At 45.4% G+C, this 20,916-nt stretch overlaps 1 protein-coding gene across 1 annotated transcript; it reads left to right on the top strand.

Moving 5' to 3' along the window:
- The first annotated feature begins 1,784 nt into the window (after positions 1-1,784).
- LOC309719246 (glutathione hydrolase 5 proenzyme-like) lies at positions 1,785-20,420 on the top strand. The gene is made up of 12 exons (XM_082555231.1): positions 1,785-2,051; positions 2,434-2,561; positions 2,651-2,746; positions 3,518-3,704; positions 3,787-3,947; positions 4,176-4,322; positions 4,557-4,687; positions 5,982-6,166; positions 7,012-7,103; positions 17,854-17,960; positions 18,107-18,217; positions 18,310-20,420. Exons 1-12 carry the CDS (start codon positions 1,885-1,887, stop codon positions 18,454-18,456), a joined length of 1,659 nt encoding a protein of 552 aa, XP_082411357.1. The 5' UTR covers positions 1,785-1,884; the 3' UTR covers positions 18,457-20,420.
- The last annotated feature ends 496 nt before the right edge of the window (positions 20,421-20,916 follow it).

Here is a 20,916-nt window from a genome sequence, read left to right as displayed (position 1 = left end):
AGGTGTGTGGCCAACATGAGAGAGAGGTAAGGGAAATAGGGAATGCTCACAGTTGATGTGTTAATTATAGAAGAGTCATGTAACTTATGCTTCAGTTTCTACTAGACACACTCTGTGTGTGCTACAGTCATACAGGAACCAAGACTGGGGCGAATAAATGTACAGAGCTGACTGGAACCAAGAACCATCGAATAAATTCATTAAAAGATCCAACGGGTGGATTCACTGTCTGTGATGGACAGGCTTCAGACAACACTGATGTAAATACTGCAAACTTTACTAGGAGCCCACCCGGCCTGTAGCAAAGAAAGGAATGTCCAATACTATTTCTATTTGTACCTTTCAAAGTAAAAGACGAGGAATGTTAACAGTAAAGTTAATTTACATTAAAGTCAGTAGCAAGCAGTACTCTCTTTAATCTTGATAAAAGTATATTTCACATACTTAAGTTCAAGTTGGAGGGTGTAGAAGAGACAAAATACAGATTGGTCCAGATCACAGTGGAAGAGGTCGTCAGGATGGGACAAGTTTTGTAATTATGTCCTAAACTGTCCCTAAACTCTTTTTTTTTAAGAAAAGCTTTCTTCATAGCCACACTCTAACCTCTATGTATAAAATTATGTCCACTGATACACACACACACACACAGCTGAATTCCACTGATACACTGTGGGTGTAAGTTAAACTGAATCGTACCAGAAATCATGGTAACCAGCGTGACTGAGGAGGACACTGAGCAGATGGGCCTATGCAGACTTTGGGAAGTACTTTGAGCTTGCACAGGTAGTTTTAACACATGAGCCTACTTGAAAATTGCAAAACAAATGCAGATGTGTTGAAGATAGTCAACTGCCAACAGTTTCCAAATTTGCCATGGGCTATTACTTTACCTTCAAGGTAAAGTAATAGCCCAATGGACTTATATCCATTTTTTGTCTCATAATCTCTTCACTGAGCTGGGAGGTCCTTCTCGTGGCTCACCCATCGCCTGTGGTTTGAGAGTTTGGTAGTGCTGTGCAATACAATACATTTTGGTATTGATCTGAAACCAAGTAAATACAGGGCCACTATTGCCAATACCAATACTAATAGGGATACTTTTAACTTATAAAGGAGTTTGATTCAGTGTTTCGTGATGAATCGGCATGACTTTGCAAATTCTTTTGCAAACACATTTTAGTGATGATGAAATCATTTTTACTTTCCAGAGCACATCTGTCAGCTTTATCATATTTTTGAAGCTTGCAATAAGGTCCAAAAGAAGGTTATTTTGGAGATCTGGAGTATGTCTATAATATATGTTCCTGTCGTTAAAACGAAAGCTGGACACCGTACAATCATTCTTGGCTCCACCACAGGGAAATCTACAGCTGTGCACTCTCCTTTCTAAACGAGCCTCACTTGTAGAACAAGCACAACAACATATAGTAACATGATATGACACTGTTACCTGCGACTTCTTCCTGAATATCATTGTGACAGGCCCTGGCTGGTTTATGTAAAAGGCAGACATTTGCTTAAACACTTGTGAAGATATCACACAAAAAGCAGCTTCCAGACTAAAAGAAGACCCCCCCCCCCTCCCATGAAACCTCATATTCTTGACGATTTAAGCTGTAATGTTTTTGTGCATCTCCAGCAAATCCCAGAATGCTGCACTATTTTTTTAATAAGCATGTTTTATCGAGCTACTCGACTCTATCAACTCTATGATTTCTCTGCGCAAAGTTCTGAGACTGGATCAGCAGCTTGTTTCTTTCCTGTCCTCCTCTCCGCGCTTATCGCGGTGGGTGGAGCCAAGCACGTCCCAATTTATTCATCAGGTTGTAAAATTTTAGAGAAGTAGTCGGTCAGATGAAGTGGTGACACAGAGAAACAACAGCCATGGCGAGGTCTAAGGCGAGAGTGTACACTTGTTGCGCACTGATACTACTCTGCTTGGTTGCTATAATTGTGTGTATTGCTGTACTTGCGAGACGCAAATGCCCAACTGGCACTTTCTGGAAAGCTGCAGTGGCCGCAGACTCAGGGAGATGTTCAGAGATCGGACGGTGAGTGACATTTGAAACTTTTCAACCAAACTGCTCTCTTTACTATGTTCCAACTAAGGCAAAATATGCTGGTTTCTTAACCAAAGTTTGGCAAACACTAAAACATTTTGGGGATCTTAACCCGGATAATCATCATCACGGAAGTGGAGGATTATGGTGTTTCTCTATTTACGAGGCAGCTCCTCACCCAAGTAATGAGTTCATGAGTTCAATGAGCACGCTTCAGCTTCATAACCATGTAACATTTCATAAGAGTGGAAATTGGAGGTGATTTGCAAAACAGCGGTCTATGCAAAACATAAACATTTCCCTACTTTTAAGGCGCACTCGACAACGAAAATAGGAACGCAAAGTGATGAAGGACATTCTTCTGTTCATTTAGGGACATTCTTCAGAAAGGCGGCTCGCCAGTAGATGGCGCCATTGCTGCGCTGCTGTGCACCTCAATCATGAATCCACAGAGTGCTGGTATCGGAGGGGGGTCCATATTCACAATTATGGACGTCTCTGGTAACAAGACACCCTCACTCCCCTTATTCTAATGCAGCGCTTCAGGCCTGCCGGAAAGGATCAAGTTATAATGTCTCATCTTTTCAAAGGTAAAGTGAAAATCATCAATTCCAGAGAGACCGCCCCTGCAAACTTGAACCCTGACCTGCTTAAGTCATGTAACAGCACTATTCAAGTAAAAAAAGGTAGGCTGCTTTTCTTTTATAAGACTTCTGCATCAGTTTTTTATTCCCCTGCGTCTTTTGTAGGCTGTCTTTCTTGTTTTAATCTTCCATGTGTCATGCCCAATTACCGGCTTGAGAAGCTCCACATTGAGTAATGAATTTACAAGCTCAGGGCTCAAAGTTTAAAGACTTCTGTTTGGTGGTTTGTCATGACATAAGCAGCAGATCCTGTCAGACCATTCTGCAGATATATTTTCTTTGACAGGGATGACTTCAAGTAGCTGCGGTTACATACCCAAGGCACTGCAAGATCACACGTGCTAGAACAGCAAAGTGATTAATCTTCTATTCAGTTTAGTGTTAATGTAGGCGGACATAAATGGAAAGTAAAGTATGTAAATTATATTGTGTAAACATTATTAAACCAGGAAAACTGTAGACATGTAAAAACAAATAGTCAAATAGAAACATGGGGTGGCTGTAGCTCAGGTAGTAGAGCGGGTCACCTACTAACCGGAAGGTTGTTTCGATCCCAGTCTGCTCCAGTCTGCATGCCAAATATCCTTGGGCAAGATGCTAACCCCAGGTTGCTCTCTGATGCATCCATCGAGAAGCTCGACGGATGCATGTCAGTTAGATAGAACTAAAAACCTAGCAAAGTGATTGGGTGAATGAACAAGTTGTATAAAATACTTTGAGTGCTCAGATAGAGTAGAGAAGCGCTACATATGGATGATAAAGGAGTTACAGTAAACTCAAAACATGAGTAAATGTATGTGTTACTGTGATCAGATAGCAGATGGATTGGGGTTCCTGGGGAAATTCGAGGTTATGCAGAGGCACATCAGCTTTATGGGAAGTTGCCGTGGGCCGACCTCTTTCAGCCGACCATCAAACTGGCCAGGGAAGGATTCCCTCTTCCTTACGTCCAAAGTCTATACCTCCCAACCATCAATACAAGCAGCACCCAGTCACTGCGGTATGAAATATGTCGACAATGTGAGTTCAAAAATATGAGGAGCAAGCAATCAATGTTTTATCTCCCTGTCTTTGTCTTTTAGGAAACTATATTCAGACGAGAACGGAAACCTTCTTAAAGCCGGTGATACTGTGAAATTTGAGAAACTGGCTGACACTTTGGAGATGATCGCAAATGAGGGACCAGATGTGTTTTACAGCGGAACAATAGCGAAGGATTTAATCAGTGACATACAGAAAGAAGGTATTGTCAGACAGGTTTTATCCTGCTGTCTTTTCTGACCATTTTCTATGTCTGCCAGGCACAATGATCTAATTACAAACGAACAAATCAATTGGCTCTGTGAATCTCTGCCATGATCCCTCATAGGCTACACTGTGGGCTGTCTGGATCCATTAAAAGTTTTGATTATGAGATGCACTGTGTTCAGTTGTGCTTAGCAGAACCATTTATTTCAATGTTTTTGCTCAGGAGGAACACTCACACTGCAGGACTTGGCCTCATATAAAGTTACAGTGACTGATGCGTGGGCTGTTCCTTTGGGAGAGTACCAGATGTACTTCCCTCCGCCCCCTGCCGGAGGAATCATCCTCAGCTTCATCCTCAACATCATGAAAGGTTCCTGTTAGACACTGACTGCAGAGATTCTGATCATCTATACTTCGAAATCACTATGTGATGCTTTTGGATCATTTTATTTTTTGAGCTGAGCTGTTCAAATTATTGCATTTATTGGTTGTTGCATATGGTGTTTTTTGCATGGAAGAAACAGGTCCTATCAAATCTTTACAAGTGTGATACAGTGAGAATATATTTTTAAATAAAAGAAATAACAATTGTTTATATTTTCAGGATATAAAATGAACTCAGAACTTAAGACGACTGATGAAAAAATATTATATTATCATCGTTATATTGAAGCTTTCAAATTTTCCAATGGATTAAAGAAACATATCCGAGATCCAAAGTTCCACTCAAATAAAGTAAGTATCTGAAAATACCAACAAGAAGATTCAGGCATTAGGTTTCTCCAACAAGTACAAAGTCATGTTTTACCAAAACTAATTTCACTCAGTAACAGGCAAATCAGTTTATAACTTTTATGTAATGTGTGTTTTGTTTTTTGGTTTTTTTTCTGGATGTTTGGTTGATATTCTGTCTCCGTTAAAACAAAAGTACCATAAATTAGAGACATTTCTTTGTAAACTTACAAATTAATCAGGGGATCAAGTAATTATTTCCCCTTCACTGTACAGTAATGTGAAAAAGAACTTGCAGGACCTTTGCTGTACAGTCTTGTAGAAAACTAAGTACATCCCATGATTCAGTGGTGTGTTGAACCACTTTTAGCAACACTATCTTAAAACAATCATTTTCTATACGGCTTTATCAGTCTCTCACATTACTGTGGAGGAATCTGGCCCTCTCTAGGGTCTGGATCATGACTGAACATTTGCAAAACTGAACGTTTGCAAATAAATGTCTGCCTTTTACATGCTTCACAAGGTACCAAAGCCCAAACCGTCCCTCCTCCACTACTGTGCTTGACAGTTCGTTATGAGGTGTTTGTGATGATATGCTGTGTGGGTAGTGAGAAAGGAAGAGATACAGGCAGTGAAAATGAGCTTCCTCTGAAGGGTGACTGTGCTTAGCCTCTGAGTTAGGATGAGGAGCTCAGGAGGGGCTCAGAGTACAGCCACTACTCCTCAAGTTGAGGTGGTTTGGAGAAGAGGCCTTCTTCTGTCAACCCTTCTAAACAAGCCATTAGTGTTAGTCTTTCCTCGCTGTACTGTGAGTTTAGAGGTTTTCTCTAGTTTATATCAATTTCTTTGAGCAATGCACACTTTGACTTTAGGGTAAATTTACAGCAATTTCCAGTTGTGGGAAGATTGTAGCATTGTGTTAAAGCAATGGAACACTCTAGACTAGCAAACGTCTTCTTTTATACATGTATGTGTGCTCACTCTTACATCTGATCAAGTGCATTTGATTAACAGCATCAGGCTGCTACTTACCCTCTTAATTCTTATGGAAGCAGTAAGGGTGTACTTAGTTTTTCACATTACTGCATAGAGTGCTTTCTCCCATAAATCTTTCATTTCAACATGATAATTCTGACAGGCAGTGTAATGTTTGAAATAAATAAGTAACAAATAAGAGTTTTAAAAGCAGATGAACTCAAATCCCTTTTAGATTTGGCTCTAATTTGTTGTTTGTCTTGATATTCCTGTATTTTCTGTAATGCGTTTGTTTTTTTGCCATCTGTACTTCTAACAGATGGCAAAGAATTTCACAGAGGGTAGCTTTGCAGACAACATACGGATCTTGATCAGCAGCGACAAGACTCACGATCTCCAGTATTACGGCATCACTCCGTATCTGGAGAGCATGGGTACCACACATGTGTCTGTGCTGACTGAAGATGGATCCGCTGTGTCTGTCACCAGCAGCATCAACCACATGTCAGTGTCTGGATGAATCTGTTTCACTGTTATGCTGGACTTATGCTGGGCTTACACTGTGCGATTTTTGGCCCATTTTGAGCCGATTTTTGAGTCGTGCGACCGTTTTGACGATCGGCCCGATTTTGGCCTTCATCGTGCATCGTATAGTATACGTGGGGTAACGAGACGCGATTAACACCTCACGACCAGCTCCAGATCATCAATCGCTTGGTCGCGAGGGTGTCACTGCAGTTTGTCACACTGCGCACGCGCAAACACAAATGTCAGGGAAAAAGACGGCGCAGCACGGCAGTGCAGCGTGTGATCTGGACACAAGCGATGGAGGCACAACTTGTAGAACTTTGGAAAGCTCATCCGAGCCTTTTCGATGTGGCCTCACAAAATTATCACGACCACAACAACCGTGAAAATAGTTGGATTTACATTGCTGCTCAATCACAGCTGCCTGATCAATGTTTTTCATTAGCAATTTAGCAAAGTTGATGGTGGTGGTGTGCGTGTCTGTGTGAGTGAAAGACAGAGAGGGAGAGCGAGCGATAGAATTTCTGTTATAACCTTCGTTTTATGTACGCACAGTGTGAGCACTCAGGTCGCATCAGAGCATCGGGCCGTATAGTGTGAGACCCTGCATCGTGACCTATGAACTTTTAATCGCGCGACTGAAAAAAATCGCACATAAGCAGCTATCAAAAATGTGTCTTCCTTTGAAACTGAAAGATTAAAAAGGTTTAAGAGATTATTTTTAGAAGCTGCTTTGTACAATGGCTGTACTGCAGAATGAGTTTGTGTTGTCTGCGTCACAGGGTGTAGATCTAGTTGATTTAATGTTGTTTTCTTTACAGATTTGGCTCCAAAGTCTTCTCTCCAAGTACTGGAATCATCCTCAACAACCAGTTGTATGACTTCTGTAGAAGAGCTGAAAGTATCTCTACAGGTAAAGGATCAGCACGATCCATTTTACATTTAATATTTATGAAACTCAAGCAATCACGGGAGAGCATTAGGCAGAAGAGGTGGCACAGTGAGGATTCTTTCAATGGCTTTTTACTAATGGCACAAAGAGTTTATTTTTTTAGTGGTAACTGTTATTTTCCCTTTCAGCAGTGGGATTAATGAAACACTGCCTCATTGTTAGACAAATCTTGTGAGACCAGTTTTAAACTGGAGCAACGGGAGACTCAGGAGCTTGATACAAAAAACCCTCCAAAACGTTATCATACCTTACGTCAAGATAAACAAGATAAACTAAGTAAACACATCTTGTTGTGACCTATTATTATCTCACAGTTCTGAAATCATTTTCCTGACACAACATATTTTTCTTTTATGTAATTATGTCAAAGATTCAGAAGAGGCTGCCGTAACATTAAGACACATATTCCTCAAAATCAGGTAATGTCAGTGCCAGCCAGCTGCTCATCTAGGTCACTGGGACAGTTTGGGACCCAAAGGAGAGACTTCACACTTATGATGTAGTTACATAAATACAGAGAAATTTCCACAGTTCCAAAACAATTAGTAAGGTTGCAACTTACTTGTCACGGTCCGGGGCAGCGGCCGTGTGAAGAGTGGAAGGAGGACTCAAATGCAGCACTTATTCAGATGTGAAGGGTGATTTATTAACAATACCAGACATAAAGTGGAGATGGCAAACAGAACTAAGGACGAACTAAACTGGGATAAACTACACAGAGGAGTGGCAAACCTGAACATGAAGGGAGAACAGCAGGGAGAGCACGCAGGGGATTTCACAAGGTATGAATACAGACGACGCGACGAGGAGCAGAGGAAAACACACACTATAAGTACACAGAGAGACACTGGGAAATCACACACAGGTGGGAGACACAGCTGGACCTGGTTAACCTGACGAGACAGGGGAACACTGACACCAGGGACCAATAGAGGGAGCACAAACCCAAAACCCAGTATCTAAAATCCCAAACACAAACCATCCCAAAACAGCCATGAATAATAATGAAAGTAATAACAATAAAGAACACAAACACAAAGTCACCGAGTCATGGTCGCAGGACCATGACAGTACCCCCCCCTCAAGGGCTGGCCCCTGACAGCCACAGAAACACACCACCAGACCCGGGCGGGTGGCAGGGGGCCCAGGACGGAGGGACCGGGCCATGACCAAAACGAAGGCCCCAGAGTCCCAAACAAACGTTCACAAAACCCACAGGGGAGCCGAGTCCGAAACACAGTTCAGGCGGCCGGCCACGAAGAAGGCAACGGCGGCCGCTCAGGCGATGGCGGTCCAGGGGCCGGCCGTGCGGAAGGCAACGGCGGCCGCTCAGGCGATGGCGGTCCGGGGGCCGGCTGTGCGGAAGGCAACGGCGGCCGCTCAGGCGATGGCGCCCGGCCAGTAGCCTAGCCAGCGGTCTAGAAAACGGCCGTTTAGCTCCAGACCCAAACGAGGCTGGGCCAGGCGAGGCTGAAGGCACGGAAGCCGGTGCCGCAGCGGGCGAAGATGCTGAAGACGCTGCTGCAGGCGATGGTGCGGATGCTGAAGACGCTGCTGCAGGCGAAGATGCAGACACGAAGGCTGGACCAGACGAGGATGCAGACACGAAGGCTGGACCAGACGAGGATGCAGACACGAAGGCTGGACCAGGCGAGGCTGATGAGGATGCTGAAGCGGAGGCTGGACCAGGCGCAGTGGGTGAAGATGAGGATGCTGTGGCCGAGGATGCGGGCACGAAGGCTGGACCAGACGAGGATGCAGACACAAAGGCTGGACCAGGCGATGCTGAAGCAGAAGCCGAAGCTGGACCAGGCGATGCTGAAGCAGAAGGCGAAGCCGGACCAGGCGTGGATGAAGCTGGAGATGAAACCGGGCCAGGCGTGGATGAAACCGGGCCAGGCGTGGATGAAACCGGGCCAGGCGATGAAGAAGCTGTAGCTGAAGCCGGGCCGGGCGAGGACGAAGCTGTAGCTGAAGCTGGGCCAGGTGAGGATGAGGCTGGACCAGAATCAGGCGAGGCTGAAGCCGAGGATGAAGCCGGACCAGGCGTGGATGAAACCGGGCCAGGCGTGGATGAAACCGGGCCAGGCGAGGATGAAGCCGGACCAGGCGATGATGAAGCTGTAGCCGAAGCTGGGTCAGGCGAAGCTGACGCTGAAGCTGAAGCTGGGCCAGGTGAGGATGAAGCTGGACCAGAACCAGGCGAGGCTGAAGCTTCAGGCTGAGGCGTGGCAGTAGCAGGTGGTAGCGCTGCAGGTGATGGTACTGCAGGAGGCGGCGCTGCAGCCACAGGTGGAGAAGCAGCCACAGGTGGAGAAGCAGCCACAGGTGGCCGGACGGGATCCTCGGGCCCCCCAGCCGACGTGGCAGTCAGTGTGGCATGAGGCTGGACGGGCTCCTCGGGCCCCCCAGCTAGCGAAGCAGGAGGCTGGACGGGCTCCTCGGGCCCCCCAGCAGGCGAAGCAGGAGGCTGGACGGGCTCCTCGGGCCCCCCAGCGAAAACAGCCGCAGAACCAGTGGGCACCGGGGCCCCCGGCACACATGAAACAAAACCAGTAGGCACGTGGGCCTCTGGCACACATGAAACAAAACCAGTAGGCACGTGGGCCTCTGGCACACATGAAACAAAACCAGTAGGCACGTGGGCCTCTGGCACATATGAGACAAAACCAGTAGGCACGTGGGCCTCTGGCACATATGAAACAAAACCAGTAGGCACGTGGGCCTCTGGCACATATGAAACAAAACCAGTAGGCACGTGGGCCTCCGGCACACATAAGGAGGGCTGCAGCTGCGCAGAGCACTGACCCTGCTCAGGCAGTGACAGCCCGGTGCAGTTCACAGCTGGCATCTTGGCCTCCAGGGGTCCAGAGTAAGCTGAGGGCAGTAACCCAGCCTCTGGGGAAGCCCCGGAGTGAGTCTCTAATGTAGCCAGCTTTTGAGGAACAGGTCCGTAGTGAAACAGTTTGTCTCCCTGCTCAGAAACAGCGGTGGAAAAACAGTGTGAAAATTGTGGCTTAAGGGAGGCTAATGGTTGAGCTACAGACTGGGAAGCTTGTGGCTGGACACAGAACTGAGCCGGAGAATGGCAATAAAGTCCTGGCTCAGACAGACACAGTCTGTCAGTTTTGCAGCGGGTTTGTACACGCCCACTTGGGAAGGATCCGTTACCACGAAGGTAGGTAAGCGATCCATACAGTCTCCCATCCCGCTCTGAATAGCCCCAGAAAACAAAGTCCCGGAAACTGGGGAAAGCAATGCATCCCGCTCACTCACCGCATCGGGCTGCTCGAAAGTGAATGCAGATGGGGGGAGAAGTCCAAGGTCCAAAAGAAGAAACTCCTGCTCCCACGAACGAAGCGAGCCCAGAAGCCATGGGAGACCGGTCACCAGACGCTGTAGCCGCCTCTCTATAGCGCGCTGGGACGTGCCACCCGGGTTTTCCAGCCACAGGTCGATGAGCTCCTGTGTGGCATCGATGAGCGTCTCCCGTAGCTCCCTGGACGGATTAAGCGCTGCTGGGTCCATCTTGTGGTCACGTCGTACTGTCACGGTCCGGGGCAGCGGCCGTGTGAAGAGTGGAAAGGAGGACTCAGATGCAGCACTTATTCAGATGTGAAGGGTGATTTATTAACAATACCAGACATAAAGTGGAGATGGCAAACAGAACTAAGGACGAACTAAACTGGGATAAACTACACAGAGGAGTGGCAAACCTGAACATGAAGGGAGAACAGCAGGGAGAGCACGCAGGGGATTTCACAAGGTATGAATACAGACGACGCGACGAGGAGCAGAGGAAAACACACACTATAAGTACACAGAGAGACACTGGGAAATCACACACAGGTGGGAGACACAGCTGGACCTGGTTAACCTGACGAGACAGGGGAACACTGACACCAGGGACCAATAGAGGGAGCACAAACCCAAAACCCAGTATCTAAAATCCCAAACACAAACCATCCCAAAACAGCCATGAATAATAATGAAAGTAATAACAATAAAGAACACAAACACAAAGTCACCGAGTCATGGTCGCAGGACCATGACAGTACCCCCCCCTCAAGGGCTGGCCCCTGACAGCCACAGAAACACACCACCAGACCCGGGCGGGTGGCAGGGGGCCCAGGACGGAGGGACCGGGCCATGACCAAAACGAAGGCCCCAGAGTCCCAAACAAACGTTCACAAAACCCACAGGGGAGCCGAGTCCGAAACACAGTTCAGGCGGCCGGCCACGAAGAAGGCAACGGCGGCCGCTCAGGCGATGGCGGTCCAGGGGCCGGCCGTGCGGAAGGCAACGGCGGCCGCTCAGGCGATGGCGGTCCGGGGGCCGGCTGTGCGGAAGGCAACGGCGGCCGCTCAGGCGATGGCGCCCGGCCAGTAGCCTAGCCAGCGGTCTAGAAAACGGCCGTTTAGCTCCAGACCCAAACGAGGCTGGGCCAGGCGAGGCTGAAGGCACGGAAGCCGGTGCCGCAGCGGGCGAAGATGCTGAAGACGCTGCTGCAGGCGATGGTGCGGATGCTGAAGACGCTGCTGCAGGCGAAGATGCAGACACGAAGGCTGGACCAGACGAGGATGCAGACACGAAGGCTGGACCAGACGAGGATGCAGACACGAAGGCTGGACCAGGCGAGGCTGATGAGGATGCTGAAGCGGAGGCTGGACCAGGCGCAGTGGGTGAAGATGAGGATGCTGTGGCCGAGGATGCGGGCACGAAGGCTGGACCAGACGAGGATGCAGACACAAAGGCTGGACCAGGCGATGCTGAAGCAGAAGCCGAAGCTGGACCAGGCGATGCTGAAGCAGAAGGCGAAGCCGGACCAGGCGTGGATGAAGCTGGAGATGAAACCGGGCCAGGCGTGGATGAAACCGGGCCAGGCGTGGATGAAACCGGGCCAGGCGATGAAGAAGCTGTAGCTGAAGCCGGGCCGGGCGAGGACGAAGCTGTAGCTGAAGCTGGGCCAGGTGAGGATGAGGCTGGACCAGAATCAGGCGAGGCTGAAGCCGAGGATGAAGCCGGACCAGGCGTGGATGAAACCGGGCCAGGCGTGGATGAAACCGGGCCAGGCGAGGATGAAGCCGGACCAGGCGATGATGAAGCTGTAGCCGAAGCTGGGTCAGGCGAAGCTGACGCTGAAGCTGAAGCTGGGCCAGGTGAGGATGAAGCTGGACCAGAACCAGGCGAGGCTGAAGCTTCAGGCTGAGGCGTGGCAGTAGCAGGTGGTAGCGCTGCAGGTGATGGTACTGCAGGAGGCGGCGCTGCAGCCACAGGTGGAGAAGCAGCCACAGGTGGAGAAGCAGCCACAGGTGGCCGGACGGGATCCTCGGGCCCCCCAGCCGACGTGGCAGTCAGTGTGGCATGAGGCTGGACGGGCTCCTCGGGCCCCCCAGCTAGCGAAGCAGGAGGCTGGACGGGCTCCTCGGGCCCCCCAGCAGGCGAAGCAGGAGGCTGGACGGGCTCCTCGGGCCCCCCAGCGAAAACAGCCGCAGAACCAGTGGGCACCGGGGCCCCCGGCACACATGAAACAAAACCAGTAGGCACGTGGGCCTCTGGCACACATGAAACAAAACCAGTAGGCACGTGGGCCTCTGGCACACATGAAACAAAACCAGTAGGCACGTGGGCCTCTGGCACATATGAGACAAAACCAGTAGGCACGTGGGCCTCTGGCACATATGAAACAAAACCAGTAGGCACGTGGGCCTCTGGCACATATGAAACAAAACCAGTAGGCACGTGGGCCTCCGGCACACATAAGGAGGGCTGCAGCTGCGCAGAGCACTGACCCTGCTCAGGCAGTGACAGCCCGGTGCAGTTCACAGCTGGCATCTTGGCCTCCAGGGGTCCAGAGTAAGCTGAGGGCAGTAACCCAGCCTCTGGGGAAGCCCCGGAGTGAGTCTCTAATGTAGCCAGCTTTTGAGGAACAGGTCCGTAGTGAAACAGTTTGTCTCCCTGCTCAGAAACAGCGGTGGAAAAACAGTGTGAAAATTGTGGCTTAAGGGAGGCTAATGGTTGAGCTACAGACTGGGAAGCTTGTGGCTGGACACAGAACTGAGCCGGAGAATGGCAATAAAGTCCTGGCTCAGACAGACACAGTCTGTCAGTTTTGCAGCGGGTTTGTACACGCCCACTTGGGAAGGATCCGTTACCACGAAGGTAGGTAAGCGATCCATACAGTCTCCCATCCCGCTCTGAATAGCCCCAGAAAACAAAGTCCCGGAAACTGGGGAAAGCAATGCATCCCGCTCACTCACCGCATCGGGCTGCTCGAAAGTGAATGCAGATGGGGGGAGAAGTCCAAGGTCCAAAAGAAGAAACTCCTGCTCCCACGAACGAAGCGAGCCCAGAAGCCATGGGAGACCGGTCACCAGACGCTGTAGCCGCCTCTCTATAGCGCGCTGGGACGTGCCACCCGGGTTTTCCAGCCACAGGTCGATGAGCTCCTGTGTGGCATCGATGAGCGTCTCCCGTAGCTCCCTGGACGGATTAAGCGCTGCTGGGTCCATCTTGTGGTCACGTCGTACTGTCACGGTCCGGGGCAGCGGCCGTGTGAAGAGTGGAAAGGAGGACTCAGATGCAGCACTTATTCAGATGTGAAGGGTGATTTATTAACAATACCAGACATAAAGTGGAGATGGCAAACAGAACTAAGGACGAACTAAACTGGGATAAACTACACAGAGGAGTGGCAAACCTGAACATGAAGGGAGAACAGCAGGGAGAGCACGCAGGGGATTTCACAAGGTATGAATACAGACGACGCGACGAGGAGCAGAGGAAAACACACACTATAAGTACACAGAGAGACACTGGGAAATCACACACAGGTGGGAGACACAGCTGGACCTGGTTAACCTGACGAGACAGGGGAACACTGACACCAGGGACCAATAGAGGGAGCACAAACCCAAAACCCAGTATCTAAAATCCCAAACACAAACCATCCCAAAACAGCCATGAATAATAATGAAAGTAATAACAATAAAGAACACAAACACAAAGTCACCGAGTCATGGTCGCAGGACCATGACATTACTATAATGATTATAGCATATTTATGTATATACAGTGGGGCAAAAAAGTATTTAGTCAGCCACCGATTGTGCAAGTTCTCCCACTTAAAATGATGACAGAGGTCAGTAATTTGCACCAGAGGTACACTTCAACTGTGAGAGACAGAATGTGAACAAAAAAAATCCAGGAATTCACATGGTAGGATTTGTAAAGAATTTATTCGTAAATTAGGGTGGAAAATAAGTATTTGGTCACCTCAAACAAGGAAAATCTCTGGCTCTCACAGACCTGTAACGTCTTCTGTAAGAAGCTTTTCTGTCCCCCACTCATTACCTGTATGAATGGCACCTGTTTGAACTGATCATCTGTATAAAAGACACCTGTCCACAGCCTCAAACAGTCAGACTCCAAACTCCGCCATGGCCAAGACCAAAGAGCTTTCGAAGGACACCAGGAAAAGTATTGTAGACCTGCACCAGACTGGGAAGAGTGAATCTACAATAGGCAAGCAGCTTGGTGTGAAAAAATCAACTGTGGGAGCAATCATCAGAAAATGGAAGACATACAAGACCACTGATAATCTCCCTCGATCTGGGGCTCCACGCAAGATCTCATCCCGTGGGGTCAAAATGATCATGAGAACGGTGAGCAAAGATCCCAGAACCACACGGGGGGACCTGGTGAATGACCTGCAGAGAGCTGGGACCAAAGTAACAAAGGTCACCATCAGTAACACACTACAACGGCAGGGAATCAAATCCCGCAGTGCCAGACGTGTTCCGCTGCTGAAGCCAGTGCATGTCCAGGCCCGTCTGAAGTTTGCCAGAGAGCACATGGATGATACAGCAGAGGATTGGGAGAATGTCATGTGGTCAGATGAAACCAAAGTAGAACTTTTTGGTATAAACTCAACTCGTCGTGTTTGGAGGAAGAAGAATAGTGAGTTGCATCCCAAGAACACCATACCTACTGTGAAGCATGGGGGTGGAAACATCATGCTATGGGGCTGTTTTTCTGCCAAGGGGACAGGACGACTGATCCGTGTTAAGGACAGAATGAATGGGGCCATGTATCGTGAGATTTTGAGCCAAAACCTCCTTCCATCAGTGAGAACTTTGAAGATGAAACGAGGCTGGGTCTTGCAACATGACAATGATCCAAAACACACCGCCCGGGCAACAAAGGAGTGGCTCCGTAAGAAGCATTTGAAAGTCCTGGAGTGGCCTAGCCAGTCTCCAGACCTCAACCCCATAGAAAATCTGTGGCGGGAGTTGAAAGTCCGTGTTGCTCGGCGACAGCCCCAAAACATCACTGCTCTCGAGAAGATCTGCATGGAGGAATGGGCCAAAATACCAGCTACTGTGTGTGCAAACCTGGTAAAGACCTATAGTAAACGTTTGACCTCTGTTATTGCCAACAAAGGTTATGTTACAAAGTATTGAGTTGTATTTTTGTTATTGACCAAATACTTATTTTCCACCCTGATTTACGAATAAATTCTTTACAAATCCTACCATGTGGATTCATGGATTTTTTTTTTCACATTCTGTCTCTCACAGTTGAAGTGTACCTCTGGTGCAAATTACTGACCTCTGTCATCGTTTTAAGTGGGGGAACTTGCACAATCGGTGGCTGACTAAATACTTTTTTGCCCCACTGTATGTCTGTATGTACCCTATCACCTCCTTAACCGGTGGACTAATCTGAACAAAACTTTGCACAAACATCGTCACACATACAGCGATTATTAATATTATTAATACAGCAATTTTTATGTTTTTTTTCCATCATTCCTCTGCGAATGCGACGTTATGTTCTCCATTTTTTTTGTTTCACATGTCACGTTCAGTGTACCCCACCTATACCTAACTTAAAGGTGACCAACATTTGCATCTGTGTATTGTTTAAGTCACCACTAAATACAGAATGGTGTTTTTGCTAGTAATTGTAATAGAGATTTAGCCAACTTCAAATAGTCTACATACCAAGCTGTCCAAGGTTAGAAATAATCTGTTTACTTAGCGGCACATTTTATGCGTTTGTGGTTGGGCATTTGAATAAATCATTTTCTATTTGGATATTATTATTGGTCCAGACATATTCGAAATTTCTTTCTATATTTCTGTACAAACACGTGTGAGTACTTAGCTACACTGGCACTTTTCTGTCGATGTATCATATGTTGATGTAACTGAGGTATTTATATACCTGATAAAAATGCATATTTAATATTAGCATGTTAGGTTGTGAGCATGTTGGCATTTTAGCATTTAGCTAAAATTAGCATGCTATTGTTAGCTAAATGCTAAAAGCTCTTCTGTACCAAAGCAGGGATTCATGGCTACGGCTGTATTCTAGAGCTAGTTAATATGAAGCTTTAGCACCTTTTACACCTTTAGGAGCTGTGGATATCTATGGGGCGCCGTTTGTAAAGTGAAACATGCTGAAATTAACGGCAACATTTTTCCACATTTAGCTCAAAACCTTACAAAAACGTATTTTTTTGAGTAATTTTTTACAACATTTAGTAAAATATTTGTAACTTTTCATCAAATGTTAAATATTAAATCTAAATATTATATTTAAATCTAAATGTTAAATGTTAAATCTAAATGTTAAATGTTAAATCTAAATATTATATTTAAATCTAAATGTTAAATGTTAAATCTAAATGTTAAATGTTGAATCTAAATATTATATTTAAATCTAAATGTTAAATGTTAAATCTAAATCTAAATGTTAAATCTAAATGCTAAATGTTAAATGTTAAACCTAAATGTTTAGGCTAATATGCAAATTAATTGTACGGATCAATGGAAATACCAAAATAAAAGCTTCCCGAAAACCTCCGGTGCAAAATTGTCTGTTCTCCTCCACACTTCTCCCCGCTTCACTTCTTGCCTACGAGCATGTCCAGCGATTTTGCTGGACATGTGCTGCAGCGATTGTGAAGTGGAGACTGCAGCTGCTAAGAGTGCACTACTGCTAAACCTTTGGATGGCCGACAAAACGGATCTTCCGATGTTTTCAGCTAAATCGCCGGACGTGCTTTCTCATGGTCGGGTTATGGCTGAATTCCAGTGGAATGACGGTCCCGCCATAATAGACGTTCCAGCCATGTGTTCCAGCCCTAAACCTAACCTTATCCCTAACTATAACCTTATTCCTAACCTTTACTAGCAGTTAAATGACGTAAAATAGTGTTTTCCAAATCGATTTTTAGAAAATGAACAACATGTGTAGATTGAGTCCAAACGGTTCTCATGTGCTCTCCTTTTTCCGATGCCGTAATTTAGGAACGTGTTGGGTACCCGAAAGCATAAAATGTTGACAATTTGTCACCTAGCGAAAATTATTACGCTTTGGGAGTGAGAACGTGTCTGACCACTACCGGCACACTTTTGCACCGGAGGTTTTCGGAAAGCTTTTATTTTGGTGAAAGGAGCTTGCAAAGAAAAGCGTCTGGACTTCTTTAAGTTACTTGAAGACGAGGATGCCAATGTGAACATTGATGTCTGATGTCAGATGCTGAACAAAAGTAAACGGCACATGTCAGGGTTGAATAAATGCCCTTCACCCTCTGCTTCACATCATTCAGAAGCAATCATTTTGTGATCATTTTTCTCCTAACAGTGATGAGTGTGGATTGTAGTTTTGTGCTGTCACTCAAGGCTTTTGTTGTATTTCTCAGGAGAGCAGCCTCCCTCCTCTATGGCTCCAGTTGTGCTAAAGTCTCAGTCGAAGACACTGGTGATTGGATCGACTGGTGGGAATATGATCACTACTGGAATGGCCTCGGTACGTGTCCAGGAGATAAAATGATGCAAACCCTCTTTGGTGTTAGAGTAAACATTGTAGTCAGAGGCATTTTCACCCTAATCCATTCTTTAATCATCACTTTCCCATCTGAAAGACTGCAATGTATTCTACTATTTCTCTTCAAGGCGCTCATAAACCACCTTTGGTTTGGAAAGAGCCTTAAGGACGCAATTAATACTCCAGTTGTTTATGTCGACTCTGAAAATGCAGTAAAGTTTGAACCCAACTTTGAAAAGGTACGTGTAAATATTCAGTGTATTTAAATGATAGCACAATAAGAAATTCTGCTTTTGTTCTATCTGAATCTCTTCTCCTCTTTGTACTTCAGGATGTAATTGAGGCTCTTAAGAAAAAGGGACACAATCATCAACCAGCAACACGTTTCTACAATGTAGTTAACGCTGTGGAAAAGGAAGACAGCTGTATCTCTGCATGGTCTGATGAAAGGAAAAAAGGCAAAGCAGCTGGTTACTGAGGCCAAAAGCCAGGGATGTTAGTTTAATAGCATAGCTTTAAGGTTATACAAATTCTTGCAGCCACAAAACCACAAAATCTGTAGCAGATGGTGTCTGTCCTGCTGGAAAATCATTGAACAAGATGCTGATTATCTGTCTTCTTCAGCTGAGTACCTACAGAAGCATGTAGCAGTTGAACTCGTGGCCTCTAGACACAACTGACTCTAACAGTAACATGATGGATTTTGCTGCACAAGAAGAAGCAACAGCCTTATCTGTGACTGTGCCTGACCCCCCCCCCTTTCACTCTTCTGCTTATTTGTACACATTTTACCATCTGGTACTTCTGCCATTTCTCTCTTCTCTGGCATTTCTTTCAGGTTTTCTGTAGTAAAAGCAACAGATACATATGTAAGGTACATGATACTACACTCGTGTTTCAGGCATGTGCATAATAAAACTGAGTTTAATGATAAAATAATTCAATGTTCAAATCATAAAGCCAAAAGAGTACAAAGAAAACAAATACATCATAAAAACTGAAAAAAATGTTATTATATTTTATAAATTATTGGGGATATATTGATATTGAATTTCATTATCTAAATTTTTATCAGCCAATTTAGGATAATAGTTGGTCTGATATTTAACAGCCAAATCTTTCTCTTAAATGTTGATTTCACAATCATGCAAATATTCAAAAAATATTCTTTGTTTGATGCCAAAATTTGGACATGAATAGACTGAATAAAAAAAAAAACAATCATTCACATAGACTGCAGATAAAAGAAGTGAAAGAAGCACATAGTTTAAAATTACTTAAACCTGCGTTTTTTCTAAGCGTCGTGCCAGCTAGAGACAGTTGTATAGAAATCTGTGGGAAAACGGCTCGATTGTGGTGGATTTATAGGCTCAGTTCTTGCTTTTAAGTCTTATAGATTACATGTTTTGTAAACTATGCTTCACATGATTGTTCAGATGGATGAAACAAAAAAAATGGTGACAGGCATAAGACATTAGAAATAGAACACTACAAAGTAGTGGGTAACTTCACAGTGCCCGTGTCCCACTTGTATATTCAAGCTTTGCAAAACTCACAATTAAAACTTAATAGGCTAAACCAAATAACACTGGTGCGATTGTCATTGTCAGCTTCACAAAATCTAGAGGCAACAGACTATAGAGATTAATTCATAATGTTGTCTTAAATTGAGATATTCGTCCATTTGGTCGCAGGGTGTGTGGCATCAGTTTAACCTCCTAGGACATGGCATCCACATCAGTGGACATCACATTTTGGTTTGTCTAGACCAACATACTAAATTTTGCTCTACAAGGGCCTGATATCCACTTACGAGGACATTATACTGCCACTGTTCTATCGAAATTTAGATAGAATGTCATCTTATGTGGATCTCATTTTTCTCAGAAACAAAAATCAGGAAAAAAAAAATCAGGTAATTTTTTTACATTCATCAGGTCCCAAAAGCCCAAATAACAAAGAGAAATGAAAAATGCATGCCATGAAAGAGTTTAGGTCTTAGGAGGTTAAAATTCTTTAAAAAAATGAAATACTAAATATTTTTTGCTTCTTAACTTTAGTTTTTTTTTTTCTTTTGGATCAGAGGTTCTTATGTCTGACATATAAATAGCTGTTCATGCATAGCATTTTTACCCTTTGCACATGAGCTGCTTTGTCACTGTTATTTTATGTACATATATCAAATGAAAATTTTGCATTTGTGCAAAACATATTCCCTGTGTGTATAATAGTAATGGATACATCTTCAAAGTTGCTCATTTTTATAATAAATGGTTGAATGGTCAGTACTTTAAATTTCACCTTAAAATGTTATAGATGCATTGAAAATCTGGTTTCTATTTTTTTTTTTGTAAAACCAAAATGATTAAAAAATGAATATACAGTTGAAAATAAAGTAAACAAAAGGAAAAAATAAATTCTGGTCGCAGTCGATGTTTGACAGCCGGGCAGTAATGGCTTTTTTGTGGATGTACCAATGTGCCCTTCTGCTGTTGGTCTCTCCCTCCAACCTGAGGTCACTGTTATTGATGTGTGCCCCGTAATGTAGTCTGTGCAGCCTGTCTATGTTGTTTCTCATAGATCAGTTTGAAATTTTTTGTGGGGGACATTGTAGCAGTTGGAACAAGATAATCCGATCAAACGTTGACTCATACATTCAGCAGAGACGTTTGCTGAGCGAAAGTTTGACGCACTTTCCAGTGAACACCTACAGCACGCAATCAATTCTCACAGCAACACAGATAAAATGTTATTTTACTCGTAATACAGGAAAATAAATCAATCCTGAAGGGAAAAGGTCAGATGATAAGATCCTGGTGTTTTTTAGGGTGGGCTGCTTTGCCCCGTCACATGGTATTTGGACCTCGGGGGGTGTGACAGTCACACTGTGCCCTGACCTTATAGGAGCCACCTGCTGCAAATGTCACATTACCATGTC

The sequence above is a fragment of the Aulonocara stuartgranti genome, assembly GCF_965226115.1.
Source record: "Aulonocara stuartgranti genome assembly, chromosome: 12".
In the NCBI taxonomy this organism is placed as follows: domain Eukaryota; kingdom Metazoa; phylum Chordata; class Actinopteri; order Cichliformes; family Cichlidae; genus Aulonocara; species Aulonocara stuartgranti.
Note: the sequence above shows the minus strand (reverse complement) of the source record. Positions and strands in the feature narration are given on the sequence as shown.

What these genes read in the sequence shown, in the direction of transcription:
- LOC309719246 (XM_082555231.1), top strand. Translation starts at nt 1,885, where the DNA reads ATGGCGAGGTCTAAGGCGAGAGTGTACACTTGTTGCGCACTGATACTA. An exon ending in CAGTGACATACAGAAAGAAG is followed by an intron (nt 3,948 to 4,175) that starts GTATTGTCAGAC and finishes GTTTTTGCTCAG; the next exon opens with GAGGAACACTCACACTGCAG. An exon ending in ACCAGCAGCATCAACCACAT is followed by an intron (nt 6,167 to 7,011) that starts GTCAGTGTCTGG and finishes TTTTCTTTACAG; the next exon opens with ATTTGGCTCCAAAGTCTTCT.